This window comes from Acartia tonsa, chromosome 12 (genome assembly GCF_053477335.1).
Source record: "Acartia tonsa isolate MP-2025a chromosome 12, ASM5347733v1, whole genome shotgun sequence".
NCBI lineage: Eukaryota > Metazoa > Arthropoda > Copepoda > Calanoida > Acartiidae > Acartia > Acartia tonsa.
This window is the reverse complement of record NC_137271.1, coordinates 14,570,599-14,595,197: the sequence shown is the minus strand read 5'-3', so window position 1 is coordinate 14,595,197 and position 24,599 is coordinate 14,570,599. Positions and strand designations below refer to the sequence as shown.

Genomic DNA, 24,599 nt, shown 5'->3' with positions numbered 1-24,599 from the left:
GGACCTTTATTGATACTTCGAAACATTGATCTTACTTTGTCAGCATTTGGAGCTTTATGATCTGCTTTTTCAGTTTCTTGAACAGCAGCTTTAGAGTTTTCAGCTTTTTCTCTACCTACTTCATTATCAATTTTCTTAGACTTTTCAATCATGTTCATCATTGATAGCAGCTTGTCCCTGCTCAAACTTGGAGTCTGTTTGTTTGTCTGTGTGCTGCTTGGCTGAGCATTGGAACTCTTTAATATAGGTCTCAATGGTTTGGCAAAATTATCATTGGCTTTCATATTAATGGCAGAGGAGGCGGGAATCTGAGATTTTTGTGTGTTGTCAGTTTTTGCTGCTTGCTGTTGAATTTCTGTAAAGAAGTCATCTTCTAAATCTAAGTCATCCCCAAAAGGATCACTAAATGCTACTTTTGGTTTCTTAAGAGTTGGCGCACCAATTGATTTCATCATTGCACTTAATTTTTCTTTACTTGGCGGATTTTTAGATGTAGCCTTGTTGTCTTCCTTGGCATTGTCAACTGGATTCATAATATTGTCTTTTGGATTGTCGTGACCCATAGGAGCCTTGCTGCTTCCTTCATCTATCTTGTCTTCAATATTTTCAGTATTTTTATCATTTTCTGTGATGTCATCATCTTCACTTGAGAAAGAAAAGGCATGCAATTTTTTCAATGTTTTGGAGCTTATGTTTGCTTTAATAGAACTGCTTCTTGCATCCTTCTTATCTGTTTCAATAAGATTAACATTCTTATTATTAACTTGGGGAGTTATTACAATTGAAGTATTAAAGTTAGCTGCTCTGTTTGGATTGTCTTGGGTTGATGTTATAAAACTTTGTTCTGTGTCATCATCTACTTTCATTTTCTTAGGTTCTTCTTTTTTATCCTAATGAAAGAGGAATATGTAAATCAAAGGGGAAGTTGCACGAAGTTCATTTAAGCTTGAATTTAGTGAACTGCAATTTTTTTTTTATTTATCAAGGTAGTTTTAAATATATCAAGACTAGAAAATCATATTTTTTGGATATATGCAACAAAAATGCCAAATGGCTGTCCTGTTTTCACAAAAACAGCATGCTGACTATTTGGTTCCTAATTGATTGCTATTTATTTTAATACAAAATTATATATGTTAAATAGTATTTTTGTAACTTATGCTTGCAATCAAACTTTTTTATTACACTTCATACAACTATCCCTTTAAAAGTCTCTACGAATAAAACTACAAACGTCTGTATGTAAGTCTAATATGTAATTTTTTTATATATTAAAACCCTTCAAGCTTTTTTATACCTAGAAACTATATTCAAACATTCAAAACCTAAGTTTTGCAGAAAAAAGGGAAGTACCTAGAGTCTTACATTTTACTAAAACAATCTTTCGTATTATTTAAAGCTTTTTAGGGTCATTGTTGTACATATTCTTTCCTTAGTTTCATTATTTGGAACATCTTCTTCACTATCTGATGATTCAATCAGCCTTTTCCGCTTTTTCTTTGCATCAGCTTGTTTTTGTTCCTCCTTTTTGTCATTTTCTTTTTTATTATGTTTATCTTTATCAGATATAAAATACTGTTTGATATCAAATCCATCCAAAGACTCATCACTGGAGATAACCAAAGCTTCAGGGTTGTTGGAGGATTTTTTTTCTTTGGATTTTCTGCCACGTTTCTTTTTCTCTTTTTCGATTTCGGGCGCCTGAAATAGAATAATAGATATATTAACATATTTACTTGGATGTTACACCAGATTTTCATGTACTCCAATTCATGTTAGCAACCTAATTTATGACAAATTTTCCCCTGTCAATATCTTCATATATACTATATCCATTGATAGGATTCATTTAGAGCAAGTTAATTTTTTTGATTGATTAGTCATAGTCTCTTAGGGTTTGGACCTAAGTAGTCATGGAGCAAGTCCTATGCAATGGTCTGTGGTCTGTTGGTCAGTCTATCAAAAGTATGCATGACAATGAGAAATAAAATAAAAAATTTTCAAAGGAATACACTGTTTTATTAAAATCTACAGCATTAACTACTTTTCTGCATTGATTTTTTATTCTAATACTAGTGGACAATTTCTATAAAAAAAAGTATGATATATGTATTATGTATTTTCATTACGGTATAAAAATGGTTTGTAAAATCCTTTTTGGAGATCTAATGGAATAGTTATTTATCGTAGTATACACAGCTTTCCGCGGATATTGAAATTAAAAATCATAAGATTAAAACCAGTTAAAGATTAGACCAGTATCTGGAAAAAAATCGAAACCGATTAATACCCGCTGGATTAGAACCGATCCTGAGCCACATTAAAAACTCATGTATCATATCACAGATAATTTTCCATGAATAGTGAAATAAAAAATCCTAAAATCAATACCAGATTAGTTGGCCCGCACCTTCGGCCTCTCTAAGCCAACTTTATATTATCAAGGTAAAGCTCACTAGTGTCTATAATATGACTTGTTAATTAACTTTTATCATAAATACATGAGATTGTTTGTATTTCCTTAACCCTAACCCTGTGGGACTCTAACCTGATATGAAGGTAGCCTATGATCTTGCAGCCTCCTAACTCTAACCCTGTGGGGCTCTAACCTGATATGAAGGTAGCATATGATCTTGCAGCCTCCTAACTCTAACCCTGTGGGGCTCTAACCTGATATGAAGGTAGTCTATGATCTTGCAGCCTCCTAACTCTAACCCTGTGGGACTCTAACCTGATATGAAGGTATCCTATGATCTTGCAGCCTCCTAACTCTAACCCTGTGGGGCTCTAACCTGATATGAAGGTATCCTATGATCTTGCAGCCTCCTAACTCTAACCCAGTGGGGCTCTAACCTGATATGAAGGTAGCCTATGATCTTGCAGCCTCCTAACTCTAACCCTGTGGGACTCTAACCTGATATGAAGGTATCCTATGATCTTGCAGCCTCCTAACTCTAACCCTGTGGGGCTCTAACCTGATATGAAGGTAGTCTATGATCTTGCAGCCTCCTAACAACTTGGGTCAGATGTTGAGCTCTGTCGTCCTGTAGTTCATCAGGTTCATGCACCTGAAAAAAAAACAAAGATTTTCTATTTAATTAAAATAAGTGGTTAGCTCTTTTTAAAAGCGAAGCTTTTCTATAATTAGGGTCGGTCCGTCCGTCCGTACGTCCGCAACGAATAGCTTTTTTCGTTAATTTAGACATGTTAGAATTGACATATCGATTTCAAATTTTGCATGGTGATTCCTTTAGTAGTTAGGTACGATTTAGAAAGCGTAGCAACCTTTTAATCATTACCAAAATGTCCGTACGTCCATTTTAAACAGGTTGATTTTTTTACTTTTTTTAAATAGCTTTTTTCGTTAATTTAGGCATGTTATAATTGTCCTATCGATTTAAAATTTTGCATGGTGATTCCTGTAATAGTTAGGTACGATTTAGAAAGCATAGCAACTCTATAATCATTACCAAAATGTCCGTACGTCCATTTTAAACATGTTGATTTTTTTACATTTTTAACAACAAATTTGTATGTGACCTAATTATCCGATTGGTCTGATTTTTGGTATACTGATTCCTAGGACAACAAAGTACAATACTAAAGGGGAAGCAACTCTATAATCAAGTCCTAAAAATGTAAGTATGTCCATAATCATTATCCTGTATCAAGCAGTTTTTCAACAAATTTACTTACAATTTTGCTTTGACTCTTAAACATTCGCATTCTGATTATTTAGTTCTGACATTATACAAGTCTTAATGTCCGTTTGTCCTTCCATTTCAGAGCTTCGCTTTTATGGATGTTGTCATCCTTGTTTTGTCTGTAGCAAAGGATCCCACTTACCGATGAACCATTATGGTTCTCCTTTAAAAGGAAGCTTTTTTATTGGTCCAGAGATGGTTTTTAACAATTTTGAGGGAGGATATCTCCACCCTCAACATAAAAACTATATATTTTAAGCAGGGCTCAGCAGCCGCGCTTCAGCCACCTGGGAGCCTTAAGGAAAACAACATTTTACAATTTTAAAATCATCTAGAAGACTAAACCTCACTCTAATGTTACAAACCCTTTTCCAAAGAAAATTTATCTAAGGCTTCTATCCGGCTAAAGCGTAACAACCATGCCCTGATTTTTATAGACAATTTTACTTAATAGATTAATTTTTGTGAACTTTGTGCATTGATACTACAACTTCTTCCCTCAATATAAATGTATTGAGACTGAAAAACTCAATTCAACATACGGAGATTTGAATTATAACTCTCTCACCGTAACTCAGTGTGCTACCACTGAGCCACGATGCCCCCTAAGCTATGTTTCTAATCAGAGAGAGGGGACAATGGCCTAATTAAACTAATACAAAGTTTTATAATAATGTTTTATTATTCTTAAGAATCTTAAAACTTTGGGGACTTTAATGAATTTTGATTGGCTGTTTCATTAAGTTGAGTGTACAAAAGTTCAACCACTAATTTTAACCTACTGAAGTAATTATTTTGTGAATCATCATTGGGGATTATCTTATCCATCCCTTTAGATCCCTTGTTTCTAATAATAACCTGTGTAGCAATTTCTTCCAGAATATCCTCGCCACTTTCTAGTCTGTTTAGTCTCTCATTTTCTTCAGTCCATAAATCATATAGATTCAACCCCTGAAACAAATTGGTTTTAAATTATTACAAATCGTCCAAATCAATAAGATACGGAAAAAATTACTTATTAAAGGGTATGGAGTGAGATCGTTAAGAGGGTAATTGCCCCCCATAATTTTTTTTATGTGATAAAAAAACGACATTTTGGTTATGAAATCGGTTTGATAAAAGCTGAATTTTTGGTCAGTAAATATTTCATTTTCATTTCTCAATTATAATAAATGTTATGATGAGGCAAACCCTTTAGAAACACCTTAATACCTGTAGAACTAGTTTTGCTTGAGTTCTGTATTCAGCAAGAGGATTTTCAGGGAAGGCTGTATGAAGTGCATTGCCTCCCTAGACAAAATGATATTTTAGTTCAAAAAATTATCATCAACACAGATACTCTAAAACTATGGTATGTTTATTAATATTAAGCAGGTGTAACAGATTTTTTCCTGTGTTACTTGATAAAAAGCCGTTTTCTTTCTCTTTCATTGCCCTCTTACTACTGAAAGGTCAGTTTTTGGACATTCTTTTTTTTGAGTCTTTCCCTTTTACCTGCACCAAATATCTTACATTGACAAGACTAGACTGTTCTATACTGGAAATTCAAGTGAAACAACTGCTGTTGATCTCACTAGACAAGACTAGACTGTTCTATACTGGAGCATTCAAGTAGAACAACTGCTGTTGATCTTACCTTAACAAGACTGGACTGTTCTATACTAGGATATTCAAGTAGAACAACTGCTGTTGATCTTACCTTGACAAGACTAGACTGTTCTATACTAGGATATTCAAGTAGAACAACTGCTGTTGATCTAACCTTGACAAGACTAGACTGTTCTATACTAGAATATTCAAGTAGAACAACTGCTGTTGATCTTACCTTTACAAGACTAGACTATTCTATACTGAAATATTCAACTATAACAACTGCTGTTGATCTTACTTTGACAAGACAAGACTGTTCTATGCTGGAACATTCAAGTAGAACAACTGCTGTTGATCTTACCTTGACAAGACTAGACTATTCTATACTGGAATTTTCAACTATAACAACTTGTTGATCTTACTTTGACAAGACAAGACTGTTCTATACTGAAACATTCAAGTAGAACAACTGCTTTTGATGTTACCTTGACAAGACTAGACTGTTCAATACTAGAACATTCAAGTAGAACAACTGCTGTTGATCTTACCTTGACAAGACTAGACTGTTCTATACTGGAAATTCAAGTGGAACAACTGCTGTTGATCTTACTTGACAAGACTAGACTATTCTATACTGGAGCATTCAAGTAGAACAACTGCTGTTGATCTGTTGATCTTACCTTAACAAGACTAGACTGTTCTATACTGGAACATTCAAGCAGAACAACTGCAGTCACAGCATCTTGGACACTCACCTCGTCCCTTTACAAGTATGATATCAAGTAAATGTTTAATGGTCATTGATTGTTTATCAGTTTAGAAAAATTATAGAAACAATCAATTCAAGACTAATTTATGTACTTTTGACTTAAAGAAGGCGTTTGATGCTCTTTATCATTATACAATATTTGTAATCACAAAGGATGAACCATTTCATTTGATAAAAAACATGTTGCGTATTTGTAATGGTTAAGCAAACGTTCAAGTTGGAATCAGATACTTTGTAATAGTCGTACAACTAAACGTACATACCTGTACATTAGCCTGGCATGCCCTTGTGCAAGACGTACACAACTCTGCAGAAGACGTACAGTTGTACGGGCCTGGTCTTGACTCTCCTGCTGGCGCTGACGTTGGTAATACTAGAAATATTTTTAAAAGGGAATATGTAAGAACGAGAGCAAGTGATGTTAAGCTCTTTCGAACAATGATTTAGGGCAAGTTTTAGATTATTTAATGTTTTGTTTTGCTGTGTGATTTTATTTTGCACTTTGAACTCAACAAAACAATTGGTAAAATTTCTTCAAAAATCATTTTACATTTAAAAGTTCATATAAAACCATGGTTAAACTTATTATTTTTAGTTGATATAACTATATCAAATTAATAGAAACTTAGTATATATATTCAAGTTTCAACAACAGAAACTACTCAAAGTCCCTACTAGAAGATGCTTAGAATCACTTACTCTTGCTCGTGCATAGTTCTTTTTTTTTGTCAAAAGAAGTAAGCTAAAATGTCCAAATCAGACAACAGATATCTTTTTCTGTATGTATCTTTACTTCTCTCGGCCAAGGCCTTTTTATTGCAAGTTGCTGATATAGATGGACTGATAAAATTTAGAAATTAAATATACATGCCTTAGATTTCATAAAAACGTTATTTTTTTCAAACGAGGCTTTATTTATGTTTTGGTTTAGCCTGTAAAAAAATCATATTTCATAAAACCTCCATTCTTAATTGACACTAACAGGCAATCATGAAGTCTAGTACGAGAGGCTAAGCTTAAATTACACATTTGCGTTTTAAAATTAAAGAAAATATAACTACCTTAGAAAGTATTCGGTTTGCTCCATTTGAAAGCAAGGGATTTAGTTTCTTTACTGCTTGGAAATATGCCTGGAAGAAAAATTAACTGTTTAACTTATTCTATTCATTGATTTTGTTGTTGAACAACTTTTAGGAACAGGAGAAGACTATCTATCTTTTTTAAATTTTTTTTAGACATGTGAAAAACTCGAAAGAAAGATAAAGAGACATATATTCAAAATAATAAAAAAATACGTAAAAAATAGAAAAATTATATGATAAAAGCACAGGCAAAAATGATATTAAGAATCAAAACATTGTTATTTTTTGGATGAAATAAATTAAACAGTTATCTTGCCTGAAGCTTGCTCATACTCCAGATTCCATTTCCATCTTCATCTAAATTAAATAAATTCTTAAATCAAACTTATCTTTGATTTAATTTCCAAGAAAGTTTGGAGATTTAATTTTGATTGGTTGGTTTTAAACTATTAGTGTAAAACAGTTTTCAATCAATAATTCAATCTATAAAAGGGATAATTTTGTAAAACACCATGGGGAATGTATAAAAATTTATAGTCCTTTGTCTAATTCATTAAAATCTGCTCTGTAAAATGTGACTGTTAGTCATTGAGTTTAAAAACGAAAATGAAACGGATTTGGAGCCACGATAAAAATATAAGGGGGGGGGGGGGGGTGTAATGACATAAGCTCTTAGGGTTTTAACTTAAATACACTGTATCTATTCATATTGACATTATTTAAGATGATTCAGCAAGTCGGGGACCAACCCCAGGGGGCTAGGTGGGTGGCCCGCAGGGGTTAAGTTCATTTTTCCCAATATATTTGTTGTGATACATCAAATTATAGGTTTTTTAGGTCAAGGAACTCAAATTCAGAGCTAAAATAAGCATTAGACTAATCTGAAGCTAGCCCCAGCGGGCTAGGTTGGTGGCCCGCAGGGGTTAAGTGCATTTTTTCTAATATACAGTATGACCCACGAAAAAGTATTTTTTAGGGTGTACAGCCCTTATTTCTTAATGTATCATTAAAAATAGCATATGTTCGTGTTCTCTGTACATTTTCACACAAGCATATATAAAAATTTTAATTTTACCTCCATTACCAACGGAGATTTTTAGAGCTAAAGTTTTGAAAAAGTGACTGAGCAAAAAGTAACTTTTAACATGAAACGACTTTTTTACCAAAATTAAGGTAGAAATCCTTTTATTTTTGTTACTAGCAGAAACTTTATACAAAAATGAAATAAAAAATTTAGGTTTTAAGTTAAAAGCATTTTTTTATACTTATTTTTTGAGTCTTTTTAGCTTAATGATATTTTGAAAAACATACTTATTAGGCAAAATTGTTTTAGATTGAAAGACCAAATAAATCTTTATGAATTTAACAGTCCAAAATTGTTTTTGTTTCATAATCCTAACTTTAATAACAAAAAAGTTAAAAATAAAATAAAATTACAACATAATGATTTTTTAGTCTAAAAAGCATAATTAAACCGCTATTAAGGGATTGAGATGTCAGAAAAGGGGGCGGAGCAACTGTCATAATTAGTCATAATTAATCCTTTTTATAAATAAGGGTTAGTAAATAGCATGAAATTTGCAAATAATCAATTCATTTAGTAGTATTTTTTGTTATTAAAAATTTATATTTTTTTGTGGAATAGAAAAGAAATAATTAGTTAACTTGTTTTTCTTTCTTAAGTTACCAGAAAGACATAATATAACCATCCAAAAATTCTAAGAAACCAAAAAAAATATTTTCTCAGTCACTTTTTCAAAACTTTACCTCTAAAAATCTCTGGTGTAAACGGAGGTAAAATTAAGATTTTTATATATGCTTGTGTGGAAATGTACATAGAACACGGACATTTGCTATTTTTAATGATACATTAAGAAATAAGGGCTGTACACCCTAAAAAATACTTTTTCGTAGGTCATACTGTATATCTTGTTATATATCAAACTATAGGTTTTTTAGGTCAAGAAACTCAAATTCTCAGCGAAAATTAGCATTAGACTGACCTGAAGCTAACACCCCCCTGGGCTAGGTTGGTTTTCTGCAGGGCTTAAGAGCATTTACCTAACCTAACCTAGAAACTTACTTATAATTTCACAGGTTTTTTTCTTGAATAAACTGTGTCTATTAATGAGGACTTTATTTAAGATGATCCAGCAAGTCGGGGACCGACCCCAGCGGGCTAGGTGGGTGGCCCGCAGGGGTTAAGTGCATTTTTCCCAATATATATGTTGCGATACATCAAATTATAAGTTTTTAACGTCAGTTAACTCAAATTCAGAGCTAGAATTAGCATAAGACTAATCTGAAACTAGCCCCAGCGGGCTAGGTTAGTGGCCCGCAAGGGTTAAATGCATTATTTCCAATATAGATCTTGTTATATATCAAAATAAAGTTTTTTAAAGTCAAGAAACTCAAATTCAGAGCTAAAATTGGCATAAAACTTACCTGAAGCTAACCCCTGCGGGCTAGGTAGATTTTCCACAGGGCTTATGTGCATTTTACCTAACCTAACCTAGAAACTTACTTATTCTTTTTGTTTTTTTTCTTGAATAAACTGTGTCTATTAATGAGGACATTATTTTAGATAATCCAGCAAGTTGGGGACTGACCCCAGCGGGCTAGGTGGGTGGCCCACAGGGGTGTAGTGCATTTTTTCTAAAGTATGTGTTGTCATACATCAAATTATAGGTTTTTTATGTCAAGAAACTCAAATTCAGAGCTATTTTAAGCATTAGACTGACCTAAGGCTAAACCCCCGCGGATTAGGTGGGTGGCCTGCAGGGGTAAATTTTCCAAATTATATGTTGTTATACATCAAACTATAGGTCTTTTAAGTCAATTTGGAGCTAAAAAAAAACACATTAGCAACCAAATGCTAGTTTTTTCGTGGTATGTGGTATACATTAAATTAAAAAAGTGTATCCTATTAGCATATTAAATTCTTCCACCGCTAACATTGTACTATCAAAATTGAAATTCTTTCAAATATATGCCATATAAATGTAGTTTAACCAATTAACCAGGAAAAAATATGCAGTTCACTAAATTAAGTTCAAATGCATTTCGTGAAACTACCCCTTTGAATTTCTGGACCTAAAAAACCTATAATTTTATGTATGACAACTAAAAATGCACTTAACCCCTGCGGGCCACGCACCTAGCCTGCTGGGGTCTTAAATCTTAAATAATGTTCTAATAAATAGACACAGTTTATTCCAGAAAAAAACCAGTAAGGTTCTAGGTTAGGTTAGGTAAAATGCACGTAAGACTTGCAGGCAACCCACCTAGCCCGCTGGGGCCAGCTTCAGATTAGTCTGATGCTTTTATTAGCTGTAAATTTGAGTTTCTTGACCTTAAAAACCTATAGTTGGATGTATGACAACACATACTTTAAAAAAAATGCATTTAACCCCTGAGGGACACCCACCTAGCCCGCCGGGGTCGGTCTTCGACTTGCTGGATCATCTGAAATAAGGTCCTCATGAATGGACAGTTTATTTGAAAAAAAACCTAAAAAAAAATATTAAATGTTAGTTTCTAGGTTAGGTTAGGTAAAATGCACTTAAGCCCTGTGGGCTACCTATCTAGCCCGCTGGGGTTAGCTTCAGATTAGTCTAATGCTTATTTCAGCTCTGAATTTGAGTTCTTTGACCTAAAAAACATATAATTAGATTTATCACAACATATATATTGGGGAAAATGCACTTAACCCTTGCAGGCCACCCACCCAGCCCGCTGGGGTCGGTCTTCGACTTGCTGAATCATCTGAAATAAGGTCCTCATGAATGGACAGTATATTCTAGAAAAAAACCTAAAAAAAATAATAAATGTAAGTTTCTAGGTTAGCTTAGGTAAAATGCACTTAAGCCCTGTGGGCAACCCAGCTAGCCCGCTGGGGTTAGCTTCAGATTATTCTAATGCTTATTTTAGCTCTGAATTTGAGTTCTTTGACCTAAAATACATATCATTTGATGTATCACATCATATACATTGGGGAAAATGCACTTAACCCCTGCGGGCCACCCACCTAGCCCGCTGGGGTCGGTCCCCGACTTGTTGGATCATCTTAAATAAAGTCTTCATTAATAGACACAGTTTATTCAAGAAAAAAACCTGTAAAAATATAAGTAAGTTTCTAGGTTAGGTTACGTAAATGCTCTTAAGCCCTGCAAAAACCAACCTAGCCCGCTGGGGCTAGCTTCAGATTAGTCTAATGCTTATTTTAGCTCTGAATTTGAGTTCCTTGACCTAAAAAACCTATAATTTGATGTATTACAACAAATATATTGGGAAAATTAACTTAACCCCTGCGGGCCACCCACCTAGCCCCCTGGGGTCGGTCCCCGACTTGCTAAATCATCTTAAATAATGTCAATATGAATAGATACAGTGTATTTAAGTTAAAACCCTAAGAAAAAACAATTTAAGGCAAGTTTTCACATCAAAATAGACAAAAAAAAAAGCCTAAAAACCCATTTCCGCAGAGTTTTTCTTACCTAACCTAACCTAAAAGTAAAATTTTTTGGATTTTTTTGCCATTTAGTTGTAATTCCTATAGGACTAAGCTTATATACCAAGTTTGAAGGGTCTAGCTCAATATTTAGACCATTTTGCTCACGGTTTAAGAGCTTATGTCATTACGCCCCCCCCCCCCCCCCCTTAGTATTATCCACCCACTACAAATCTGGATGATACCTGTTTGTGAGCTTGGTTGGTGTGGATGTTCCTGGTCAGGTAGGAGGCGTCCCTCCAGAATTTAGGTGAATACCAGATCATTCCTGTTTGTAAGTTTGGTTGGTGTGGCTGTTCCTGGTCAGGTAGGAGGCATCTCTCCAGAATTTAGGTGTATACCAGATCATACCTGTTTGTAAGTTTGGTTGGTGTGGCTGTTCCTGGTCAGGTAGGAGGCATCTCTCCAGAATTTAGGTGTATACCAGATCATACCTGTTTGTAAGTTTGGTTGGTGTGGCTGTTCCTGGTTAGGTAGGAGGCATCTCTCCAGAATTTAGGTGTATACCAGATCATACCTGTTTGTAAGTTTGGTTGGTGTGGCTGTTCCTGGTCGGGTAGGAGGCACCCCTAAAGAATATAGGTGGATACCAGATCATACCTGTTTGTGAGCTTTGTTGGTGTGGCTGTTCCTGGTCAGGTAGGAGGCGTCCCTCAAAAATAGAGGTATACACCAGATAATACCTGTTTGTGAGCTTTGTTGGTGTGCCTGTTCCTGGTCGGGTAGAAGGCGTCCCTCCAGGATATAGGTTGATACCAGATCATCCCAATCTGGATTCTTTGTATCCAGCAGACACAACACAAGATCAAATCTTAATAAGACATATGTTTTGGGATCTTCAGGGATAAGACAATGAAAGAGAAATTGATTTACGTCCTCCCTTTTAGTTGTGTTGGTATGTTCAGGGAAGATATACATCTGTAGGATGGCTAATAATTCAGGGATCTTAAGGGATAAGACAATAGGAGATAAACTATTTAATATACATATAAAATGATGATAATCAAAATTGTCTCCTTTTGTAGATTAAAGTTGAATTAATACAAATATTCATTCCAGAAAATACCAAATCATACCAATCATGATGATTATTTAAATATAAACTTATAAAAACTATGATAAAAAAAATTCTAATAGGTAATATACCTTGACAACAAAGGTGAAGCAATTGCAGTGTTTTCACTGATTGACTTTATAGGATCATAACATCCTTAAAATAAATTTAAAATTAGAGATAATAAAAAATGTTTAACGATAGGAATTGAAGAATCACGAAACCTTAATCAAAAATATTTTTATGTCTTTTGTTGCATGACCCATAAGTATGGACAGGCAGACAAAGTAAGTTGTATACTGGAGCTGAGGAAAATGAAACCTTCACAAAAAAAATCAGCAATCTATCTTGAATAGTAGCAAAGAAAATAAAAGATATGTGAAAATAAAAATGAAGCTGTCCTTTCATCTATGAACACAAAATCTCTTAGAACGAAAGAAAATTTAAAACCGTTACGGAAGGACTGACAAAAAACAAATTGAATTGATGAGTAGCTTCATTACTAAGAAGTGGACATACCTTTAGGATTAGTTGCAGCCAGGACAGAACAACGGGTTTTTAGCCTGCACACCATTCCAGCTTTGGCCACGGATATACTTTGCTGTTCCATTGCTTCGTGTATACATGTTCTAGATAGAAAGATAGATAAATCAAAGATAGGCACATAGAAAAATTGATTGTTAGAAAGTTTAATTTTTTCATCATTTAGTTCAACATTTATGTAATTAATTAGGGCTGAGCCCCTAACGACTAGAGGCACTGCATAAAACTAGTTGAGAAATGAGGGGCAAAAAAATAACCAAATACTTCGCGAGACCTATTTAATGCTTCCCTAATTAGGTGAGCTCAATACGTAGTAAAATTCCTAAGATATTTATAATGGTCAGCAACAAATATCTACTAATGAATAAAATAATTCTAACCTATCAGCCTCTCTGATGGAGCTAAATTCATCAATACAACATATTCCTCCGTCAGCCAACACCAAAGCACCAGCTTCCAAATGCCACTAAGGTCAAAGGCCAAAATAATTTAAAGACAAGCATAACAACATCCAAATTTTAAATATTTATGGTACAATTTTAGAGAGATGCTCAAAAAAGATTAGATAAAACTTAAAAATGAGGAAAGACTACATCCAATATGATAGTGCTTTAATAATTTGTATTTAAAATTATTTAGTTTCTCCTTCCTGTCCTCCTTCCCTGCTGGCTGCTACTGTTAACCCTGCACTGCTGGATCCAATGCCTGCAGAAAAACAATCAAATTGCTACATATAACTTTAAAACATTTCATCCAATTTAAATGTATAGTTGCCTGAAGTGCATGTTAGAAAAATGATTTCAAGCATAAGTTACAAGTATACCACCAAACATATTTAATTTTGAAATACAATAAATAACAAACAATTATACATCACTGTCATGTACACTAATGCATGTACACTTTCAGGCCACCAAATCACCGGAGAAGAACAACGGGTTGCCTGCGGCTCACTGCGGCAGACATTCTCACTTCGCGGTTGCAATTAGCAAATAAAGATTTTCATTTTTCAGACCGCTTAATTATAATGTCTGCCGGCTCTTTAGAGAACTAAGCTGTCCAGAATTGACATACAGGTACAGCTTAATTCTCTGAATAACACTAACCCTTTCTCTTTCCCTATTAATAAATATTGTATATAAAATAACTGGGGGGAGAATAGGACATAGTATAGGCCGGGTGAAGCTTAGGATTCAGCCACCTGGCCAATTTTATAACATATCTTATTTAGGATAAACATCAAGAATTCCACATATTTCCAGAAAACCATTAATGCCCTGCCCGCCTCTCTGGAGACCCTAACCGTACTCCCGTCCTGCCAGCAGTGCACCCTTTGGATAACCTCTGGAGACTCTTGTGGTAACTTTGATCACCCCTGCGTTGCAGATACAGGTAGATTATCTTTGCTAAAGCTGCTCTTTAACTATCCTGTCTGTAAGTCTCACGCATCTCGGGGGATACAGCATCCTTCCCAGACAATCACTTTATTATTCGTCATACTGTTTTTTTTTGTGAAAATAGGCAAGCTATATAAATTAATTATATCAAAAGATTACGATTTTCAAATCTTGATATTTTAAAAACTAAATGGTATAATATTGAAATTCTTTTAAACATGTGCCCTATAAATGTTGTTTAAAAACCATTAAACAGGAAAAAATATGCATTCAAGTTATATGTATTTCGTGCAACTACCCCTTTAGTTAAAAAAAATGTAAAAAAGAAAAACTATTTTAGAGGAGGGATCATTCTTTTCTAGGGACGATTTCTCTTGGGAGGGTGGTGGTATCCTTGCCAAAAGTAAGGGGGGGGGGGGGGGGAAGTTTGTACACTTATAGGAAATGAAATTCAGTACCAAAGTTTGGGAGGGTCGTATGGGCTTGTTTTTAAAGTTATCAACCTAATTCTTTTTGTAGGCTCTCTTATATGACTTGATATACACGTATTTCTTTTAAAATTTAATTTCGGTACTTTCCTTCTAGGGGCTTGTGGAGCAAGAGACCCCGAAAACACAAAAATATGAGTACTGGGCTTATTTTTGAAGGTATCGACCTGATTTTTTCTTTATAATACTTTTTTAACATACCCGAATCAACGAACCGTTACAGATTTTATTTTGGGACTTTCCTTCTAGGGGCTTGTGGAGCAAGAGACCCCCAAAACACAAAAATATGAGTACTGGGCTTATTTTTGAAGATATCGACCTGATTTTTTTTATAATACTTTTATAACTTAACCGAATTAACGAACCATTACAGATTTCATTTTGGGACTTTCCTCTTAGGGGCTTTTGGAGCAAGAGACCCCCAAAACACAAAAATATGAGTACTGGGCATATTTTTGAAGATATCAACCTGCTTTTTTTTTATATAAAAATAATATTTAAACATAACCGAATCTACGAACCATTACAGATTTCATTTTGGGACTTACCTTCTAGAGGCTTGTGGAGCAAGATACTCCAAAAATCATAAAAATATGAGTTGTGGGCTTCTTTTTTAAGATATCAACCTGATTTTTTATATAAAAATACTATTTTAACATAACCGAATCTACGAACCATTACAGATTTCATTTTGGGACTTTCCTTCTACGGGCTTGTAGAGCATAAGACCCCAAAAACACTAAAAATATGAGTTCTGAGCTTATTTTTTAAGATATCAAACTTGTTTTTAAAAAATCATACTGTTTTAACATAACCAAATTAAGAAAACATTACAGATTTCATTTTGGGACTTTCCTTCTAGGGGCTAGTAGAGCAAAGATTCCAAAACCACTAAAAATATGAGTTCTGAGCTTATTTTTAAAGATATCAACCTGATCTTTTTAAAATAATACTTTTTTAACATAACCGAACTAAGAAACCATTAAGGATTTCATTTTGGGACTTTCCTTCTAGGGGCTTGTGGAGCAAAAGACCCCCAAAACTTCATGAAAAAAATCAGCTCAATATCTCTAAAAATATTTATTGGGGGTCTTTTGCCCCACTAGCTTCTAGAAGGAAAGTCCCAAAATGAAATCTGTAATGGTTTCTTAGTTCGGTTATGTTTAAAAAAGTGTTCCTAAACAAATCAGGTTGATATATTTAAAAATAAGGTCAGAACTCATATTTTTAGTGTTTTTGGGGTCTTTTGCTCCACAAGCCTCTAGAAGGAAAGTCCCAAAATGAAATCTATAATGGTTCGTAGATTCGGTTATATTAAAATAGTATTTTTATATAAAAAATCAGGTTGATATCTGTAAAAATAAGCTCAGAACTCATATTTTTAGGTTTTTTGGGGTCTTTTGCTCCACAAGCCCGTAAAAGGAAAGTCCCAAAATGAAATCTGTAATGGTTCGTAGATTCGGTTATGTTAAAATAGTATTTTTTTATTATATAAAAAAATAAGGTTGATATCTTAAAAGAGAAGCCCACAACTCGTATTTTTATGATTTTTGGGGGTCTCTTGATCCACAAGCCCCTAGAAGGAAAGTCCCAAAATGAAATCTGTAATGGTTCGTAGATTCGGTTATGTTTAAATATTATTTTTATATAAAAAAAAAAGCAGGTTGATATCTTCAAAAATAAGCCCAGTACTCATATTTTTGTGTTTTGGGGGTCTCTTGCTCCAAAAGCCCCTAGAAGGAAAGTCCCAAAATGAAATCTGTAATGGTTCGTTAATTCGGTTAAGTTAAAAAGGTAATATAAAAAAAATCAGGTTGATACCTTCAAAAATAAGCCCAGTACTCATATTTTTGTGTTTTTGGGGTCTCTTGCTCCACAAGCCCCTAGAAGGAAAGTTCCAAAATGAAATCTGTAATGGTTCGTTGATTCGGGTATGTTACAAAAGTATTATAAAGAAAAAATCAGGTCGATATCTTTAAAAATAAGGTCAGAACTCATAATTTTAGTGTTTTGGGGGGTCTTTTGCTCCACAAGCCCCTAGAAGGAAATTACCGAAATTCAATTTTCAAAGAAATACGTGTATATCAAGTCATATAAGAGAGCCTACAAAAAGAATTAGGTTGATAACTTTAAAAACAAGCCCATACGACCCTCCCAAACATTGGTACTGAATTTCATTTCCTATAAGTGTACAAACTTCCCCCCCCCCCCCTTAACCTTCCCTTTTATAATACTTTTTTTTAGTTTTTTTTGATAAAAAAAAAAATAATTACATTGTATATTGTGAAAATTTTCGGATAAAACCTTTTTTTTCTGGTAGGGGGGGGGGGGGGGGGTAGGGTAAGTTACCTGTAGTTAAAACAGATCTTTGCGTCATTTTACTGGCGTATTTCAACAGTTGGCTTTTTCCAGTTCCTAAAGTCAAAACAAATTATACCTATTAAAATGTGTAAATTAAAGAATTGACTGACACTGAGAAGCTCATTTAAAGACTGTTAACCGTTATTTAAAATATTTTACATTATATATCATTGCTATATTTCATGAACTAATAGATTCGCCCCTTTTTTTGCACTTTAGGGTCAGGGGTGGGGCAGTTTCGACCACCCACTTCAAATTTGAGTTTTGAAGCATTTAAAAATTTTGGGGGGAGGGGCGATCTTTTCTTGGGCGATTTCTCTATTGAAGAACAGACATCCTGTTACTTTTATATAAAGATTGACTGTGAATCTTTAGAAGGGATATTTATCGCATCGTATCATAGACAGCTTTCCGCGGATAAAAGTAAAAATTGCGTGTATTTCGATACTATACATGACTTTTCAGTATGGCAGAGAACCTGTTCTAATCCAAAAGATATTATCGATTTCGAAACCATTCTGGAAAATGTTTTACCTGGATCCCCAATCAGCAATAGATGTGGCTCTCCTCTAACCCTTGTACCTCCATCATCCTGTCGCTCTACGCCTCCAGCCAGACAGATGGCCAAGGCAAGTTTGACCAGGTACAGTCCGTACACTTGGGGACAGAACATGGACAAGATTGTGTTTCTGTCGACACAGGAGATAAATTTTGTCTTGATTAAAGCATATTTTTAATTTACAGGTGCAGTTCGAAATAAGATAATGTTAAAAGACAATTATTCTATTATTTTACTTTAAAGATATATTTGGAGACCTTATACTAAACGGGTCTTAATTTTTCATTCAACTGTTTCATTATGAAAAGATTGGGTTTTTTACCTATTAAAGTAATCAGATTTTTTGTGTGAAGTTTAAGATTTAGATAACTACTTAACTGTAAGGTCTTGCTTTTTAGGAAAGCTTCACAGAAATCCTGTTCTTTTTCATATTTAGATTTAAGCCTCGGGGTGGTTTAAGGCTTTTTTTCTGCCACCTTTCTCCTCTTTAAATAAAAGCCCTAAGTACAAGAAGCATGCTTAAGCAATGCCGCTATTTAGTGATATTTTATAAGAAAGCTTTATAATTTAAAAAATGGTTTTATCTCCTGCCTGCCATTTAAATCTCTGTTTTGATGCCAGAATTGTTTAAATTCCGAATCTACCTCCGGGCCAGCTACTCCAAGAACCTTATAAGTGATAGTTTTTTTTTCTAGTATGGCTTTGAAACCGATTAATATCTACTGCATTAGAACCGCTTCTTGGCCATACTGAAAAATCTTGTATAGTATCGTATCATTTCCAGATAGTATCGTATCATTTCCAGATTTCTATATAAAAATGTACAATCATAAAATTAAAACCAATTTTATTTTACCGTGCCTTCGGCATCTCGGGGCTAACAAAACTAGTTTTAATAATACAATTGTAGATGTTATTGTTTATATCCGCGAAAAGCTGTTTATAATACGATGCGATAAATAACTATTATTTTTTTCTTCAGTGGGTGTTAAAGAGAGTCAACACTAAGAAATCAAAGATTTGATTATTTAAATTCCTTTTACTGCAAGTCTATGAGTAGGTCCTTAATAAAAAATTAATACCAAAAAACCTTATTGTAAGTAATAATTGATTATGTTAATTGAAAGAAATTGATAAAGTAAAGAACTTAGGTACCTTTTTATTAACCACTTCAATATTGTTAGCTCTAATAGCTAGATCAATATTAGTTCGGTCATTCCTTCCTTTGCCCATTTTCTTCCACCTTCGCTCCACGCAACCAATCACTACGACATCATCTCCAGGCTAGTAAAATATATTATTTTAATTATATTATTTTTCGTATTTCCAACGTGTTTTTGTGTGTAACTTTATGAATTACTAGCTATGAGAAGCTACACTGTTAAGGCGAACCTGATCGGTTCAGCGGTTAGCGAGATCCTTCGGTACAGACAAACAGGCAGACAGACAAACATCCTTTTACTTTATTATAAGGATTAAACTTGAGAAAAAAACGTAAGATCAGAATTTTAGAGCTAAAGGGTAATAAATGGATTTTTTAGGTGAATTATAAAGGGTGAGCAAAAAAAAATGCGTACCTTTTTTAAATTCAAATTGCGCGGCTTGTGTTAATAGTAGAAAAATGTTACGCATACCGTTAGAACCGCTAAGAAGTCTATTTTTAGGAATTATAAATTACGCATAGTTTAGGAGCTACGTGTTAAAATGTCCCAACTGACTTAAAACATAACTTGCGAGTAAATTTTGGGACATTTTACCATCTGGCTCCTAGATTATTTGTAGCACAGGAACCATTCTTATATTTCCAAAAAATACAGTTCATAGCGGTTCTAACGGTATGCGTAACATTTTTCTACTATTAACACAAGCCGCGCAATTTGAAATTAAAAAATGTAGGAATCTCTTTTTGTAAAATATCTTCTCTAATTTTTAGTTATATTTTAAAATTTACTCGCAAGTCAAGTTTTACATCAGTTGGGACATTTTAACATGTAGCTCCTAAACTATGCGTAGCACAGGAATCGTTCTTATATTTCCAAAAAATAGACTTCTTAGCGGTTCTAACGGTATGCGTAACATTTTTCTACTATTAACACAAGCCGCGCAATTTGAATTTTAAAAAGGTACGCATTTTTTTTGCTCACCCTTTACTTAGCTTCTGTTATATTATCCTCAGGTTTACTGCTGGAAGGTGCTTAAAATAACTTGCTCTCATTCGGGCATAGTCACCTTTAGGTGATCCGCTAATAAGTTTTTTAAATTGTATATATCTACATTCTCCTTATCATTTTCTTACCTTGCAAACATCAACCAAATCATTCTCCAGAGAGACCCAGATACTGCGGGGAATAGAACCCAGGCTCAGGTTCGTTACTTGCTCTTGTACTTTAATTTCCTACAATTAAATTCATTGACACTTTCAACAGTTATAAATCTATCTCAACCATAACATTTAAATTATCTAACTACAGCTGCTTCATAACGAAATATATTTTAAAGAAGTGAATAAGCAATATTAGCTTGGTCTTTTTAGATTCATTAATTCATTGATTTAATTTAAAATATTTGCTTGTCTCTAGTTTTTTGAGCTTGGAACGAAAGAAAAGGGATTAACTATATAATCATAACAAACATAAAAATTATGCTCAAATAACTATCAAAGCAATTTTTAAGTAAATAAGGTACAATTTAAAATTTTTTTGCGGGTCAAATAAAATTGGCAAAATAAGACTAAATAACTTTCTGCTAAAATGCTAGGTAAAGCTTGTAATGGAAGTAAAAACATTAAGCTGCTAAAAGCAATTTTTTAAAAATCGCTTTTGTGCCAAGTGCCACATTACCTGATAATCTGTACAGAATGACTGGTTGAACTGTTCTATATCAGTAAATTGATTGTTGGAACATCCTGCTGGGTTGGGACACAGGGATGGAGTTACAAACTCGTAATATTGTAGATAATCAGCCTATAATAAGACATAATAGTGACTAGCTACCAGGGATCTAAAGGTATAAAACAATGGCCGATAAATTGATGATTCACAAACATTCCTTTTCTAAAGATTACAATTTGTGGTTTTAAGTTTTGGTCACTCAACTACCTATATAAGTCCCCAAGTTTGTTTAGCGAACGAACAAGAAAACGATATTATAAAGATTTGGGGACTAGTGTAATAAACATCCCAATGTCCCCTCCCTCCCTGCAAAGCTACTCTATAATTTGAATGTCCTGTCTTGTGTCCTGAAGACACTATTTAGAGAAACATGATTTTAGAGGCTGCTATTTAAAAAAGACTAGAAGATTTTTTTATTACCTATTCTGCTGAGGGATGGGTATTTAATCTTTTCTAAGTCCATCCATAATGTTATGAAGTTTTCTTATATTGGAAATGTCCGCCAATAATATGTTTGTTCTTATTTCCTAATTTGAAGAGAAAAAAAAATATCCTATTCTTCTATATTTTTTCATATAAAAGACAGTGGGTCAACTTGTCAAGTAATGTCATAATGTACTTGAACGTGGAGTTTGAACTGGCCCTAGTGCCTATACAAAATGTCCCGTCCTACATCATGACGACTTAGATTGAAACACTAGGAAACTATAGCTACACATACTCTACATTCTGAGTGGTGGAAAAGTTTACCTTGACATGAAATTGATGACGACATTTGGTACATTGAACCAGTTTCTTTTCTGTCAACATTCGAGCTTCTGATGTCTTGGTCACTGTGCCTATTAAAAAGTAAGTTTTGTGAAATGGAAAGACAATTTCCTACAGCTTGGCCGATTCAACAGCTTTCTATAACTATCCATAAAAGCAGCTATTTAGACTGGACCAAACAAAAAATTCCGTTAATTCCTTAAATAACGTTGATTTAAAAATCAAACAATATGGAAAAAACATTATCATATATTAGTTTTTAGACTTTAAACTGTTAGGGTCAGTATAAAAATGATGTTGAAAAAAGGGAAAGGTAGGTTGCGGGTAAAATCCGTAAAGCTTGTGTGTTTCAAGTTAAAAACAGTAGTAATAAGATAAAAATTTAAGTTAACTTTTTTTAAAAATTGTTGTCTAGGTATAGTTCTTTTCAATAAGAAATACACATATTTAGTGAATATTATCGTTCTAATACAATTTTAGGCCTTAAAACACACACTTTTACGGATTTTACCCGCAACCTTCCTTTCCCTTAGTAAACTAGTGTAGCCGTAGGTAATATGATTATAATTATAAAAAAATAGTTTCTTAGCTATACTTTTGATTACATTTTAGCATGTTATGACCTTAAGTGGGCAAACTCAAATATTATCTTTACCTGAAAATGAAACAACAGACCCAACATCACAATTTTTTGGGACAATTGTTTTCTGAAATTCTGGAAGGTCAGGTAGAGATCTTAAACGGAACCAGACTCGATCTGGCACCTTCAGTTCCGACCATCTAGCCTAAGAATCAGAAAAAGTTACTTTAGTGTAAAATAATACAAATTAAAGGGTTGATTATATTCCGCATCGGATCCCCGACTAAGGCGGGGTTTGGGAGGTTGGGGAGCGTATGTTGAGGGTAAAAGTTAAAAAATAAAGGGTACTGAAAACATCAGTCGATACTATTATTTAAAAAATTTAAATTAGACCAAAATAACAAAATATTTGAAAAATGTGAAAATCTTATGAACTAAAACAGTAGGTAATAATTCAAAATCAATAAAGTTTTGACTAACAGACACCGACCTTTGAATTAAAGAATTAGTTGTCTAATGAATGTTTCTTTACCTAATACCATTAGCTAATTGAGAGAAAAGGAAGTAATTTAACCCATTAGAATCTTGGACCTGATAAAGTCTCTGGGGACGGTTGATAATAACAAAAGGAAGCTCCTATGTCATTGACATCCCAACAATAGCAGACAATTAACCCTTTGATTGAATGACCTTTGGCTTGAAGTCCTAACTTTGCATGGTAATGATTTGCGTCTGTTTTAGGTCAAGACATGCCTTCTTCCTCCTACTATACATAGCATACAAAAAGCAGCATGTACAGCTTTTAACGTCTTTAGTTATGGCGAGGTTTGGGTCGAGATTTGAACCCAATACCTCCTCGGTGCCGAGCAAATGGGCTACATGTTACGTTTGAGTCGCGGTTTTATCAATCAATGTAAGACAGATGTAGATAACGAACCTTATCTTGATTTTCAAACATGGTATCCAGTGTATCCTTGACCACATTGCTCAGCTTTCTGAACCAGACCTCGTAGTCCAACAGTAGGTTGGTGAACACTATGTCGGACACGTCCATCAATACTATCCCATCCATTACAAGACTTTGGCAATTTCCTGAAAAGGATAATAGTTGTTTAACTTTATCTCAAATGGAATAGTAATAAACAAAAGTAATGCTACCTAATGTCTTAACATTTTATCTGATATAGAAATATGTAATAAATCAAAAATGCTACCTTTCCTTTCATCTTTGAACACAGAAATCCATTGAAACAACGGGAAATTTAATTTTGATACTGTCATTCAATACAATTTAGAAAATCGAACCAAAAGCACCAAAGATATAAAGAAATATTACCTGTGCTCCATATTGATTTAAATGTTGACAAGAAGTTTCAGCTGCCTATCTTTTATAGGAGCAGATAAAATCCCTTTTCCCCCATTACGTTCCAGATGGATGATGGTCAGACAGACATTTCAAATTATAGAGTAGCTTCGCTACTAAATTACCTTCTAGAATTTCCATCAATTGTTCTTGTTTAGATTCAAGTAGGTGAGCACCAAGTAGAGTTTCATGAAAGTTCTTTGTAGACTCATCAGCATTAACAGCTGTTATATTTATAGATGATTCTGTGCTGTTCCTCTTTGTCGCTGATGACTCTTGGCTTGTCCTCTTTGTCAATAATGACTCTTTGTTGTTCTTTTTTGTCACCGATGACTCTTGGCTGTTCCTATTTGTTACTGATGACCTTTGGCTGTTCCTATTCGTCAATGATGACTCTTGGCTGTTCATATTTATCCATGATGACTTAGCTGTACTTGAAATTGTTGCTGATGGCCCTATATTCTCTTTTACTGATGAATTATTTATTGCTTTAGAATTCTGTGTTAATGTCATTGCATCTACGAAAGAATCATTTTCAGTGAATTCAAGATTTGTACTTTTAGAGTCTTCTTGAGCTCTTCTTACTAATGAAAGTATCTCACTGCCAGACTTTCTAGTTGAATCATTTTTTACAGGAACATTGTCTTTCATGGCATGATTAACCTTATCTGTGGAATTGTCTTTAGGCGCATCATTGAGAATATTCCAGTCGTCATCACTACTGTCATCCCCAAAAGCATCCAGAAAAGGTCTTTTCTATTGATACATTGATGAAGAACTAATCATACAAGTTAAAGAAAACCATAATTTTTTTTTATTGATTGAAAATAGGTTATACCTAAATTAAATATTTTTTTTTATAACTCTTCAAACAATTCCTTATTTGTAGTCGCAGTTAAAAAATTGTTTGATGTCTTATTATTATCAGTTTCATTGGCAG

The 24,599-nt window shown here is 33.9% G+C and overlaps 1 protein-coding gene across 1 annotated transcript; it reads right to left on the bottom strand.

The window, feature by feature from the left end:
* Positions 1–1,389: 1,389 nt before the first annotated feature.
* LOC145333187 (uncharacterized) lies at positions 1,390–24,438 on the bottom strand. The gene is made up of 23 exons (XM_080178336.1): positions 23,785–24,438; positions 23,234–23,388; positions 22,372–22,501; positions 21,699–21,787; positions 20,898–21,020; positions 20,354–20,452; positions 19,213–19,341; positions 18,649–18,725; positions 18,033–18,187; positions 17,487–17,552; positions 13,904–13,957; positions 13,633–13,720; positions 13,229–13,338; positions 12,802–12,865; positions 12,339–12,466; positions 7,462–7,502; positions 7,125–7,193; positions 6,327–6,436; positions 5,975–6,056; positions 4,917–4,994; positions 4,563–4,655; positions 2,976–3,068; positions 1,390–1,701 (listed from the first exon to the last, which is right to left on the bottom strand). Exons 1-23 carry the CDS (start codon positions 24,308–24,310, stop codon positions 1,390–1,392), a joined length of 2,871 nt encoding a protein of 956 aa, XP_080034462.1. The 5' UTR covers positions 24,311–24,438.
* Positions 24,439–24,599: the final 161 nt, after the last annotated feature.

Coding starts and splice junctions, on each gene's coding strand:
- LOC145333187 (XM_080178336.1), bottom strand. CDS start 24,310: ATGAAAGACAATGTTCCTGTAAAAAATGATTCAACTAGAAAGTCTGGC. Junction 6,057..6,326: donor CATGCCAGGCTAATGTACAG/GTATGTACGTTT, acceptor ATACTTGTAAAG/GGACGAGGTGAGTGTCCAAG. Junction 4,656..4,916: donor AAGCAAAACTAGTTCTACAG/GTATTAAGGTGT, acceptor AATTTGTTTCAG/GGGTTGAATCTATATGATTT.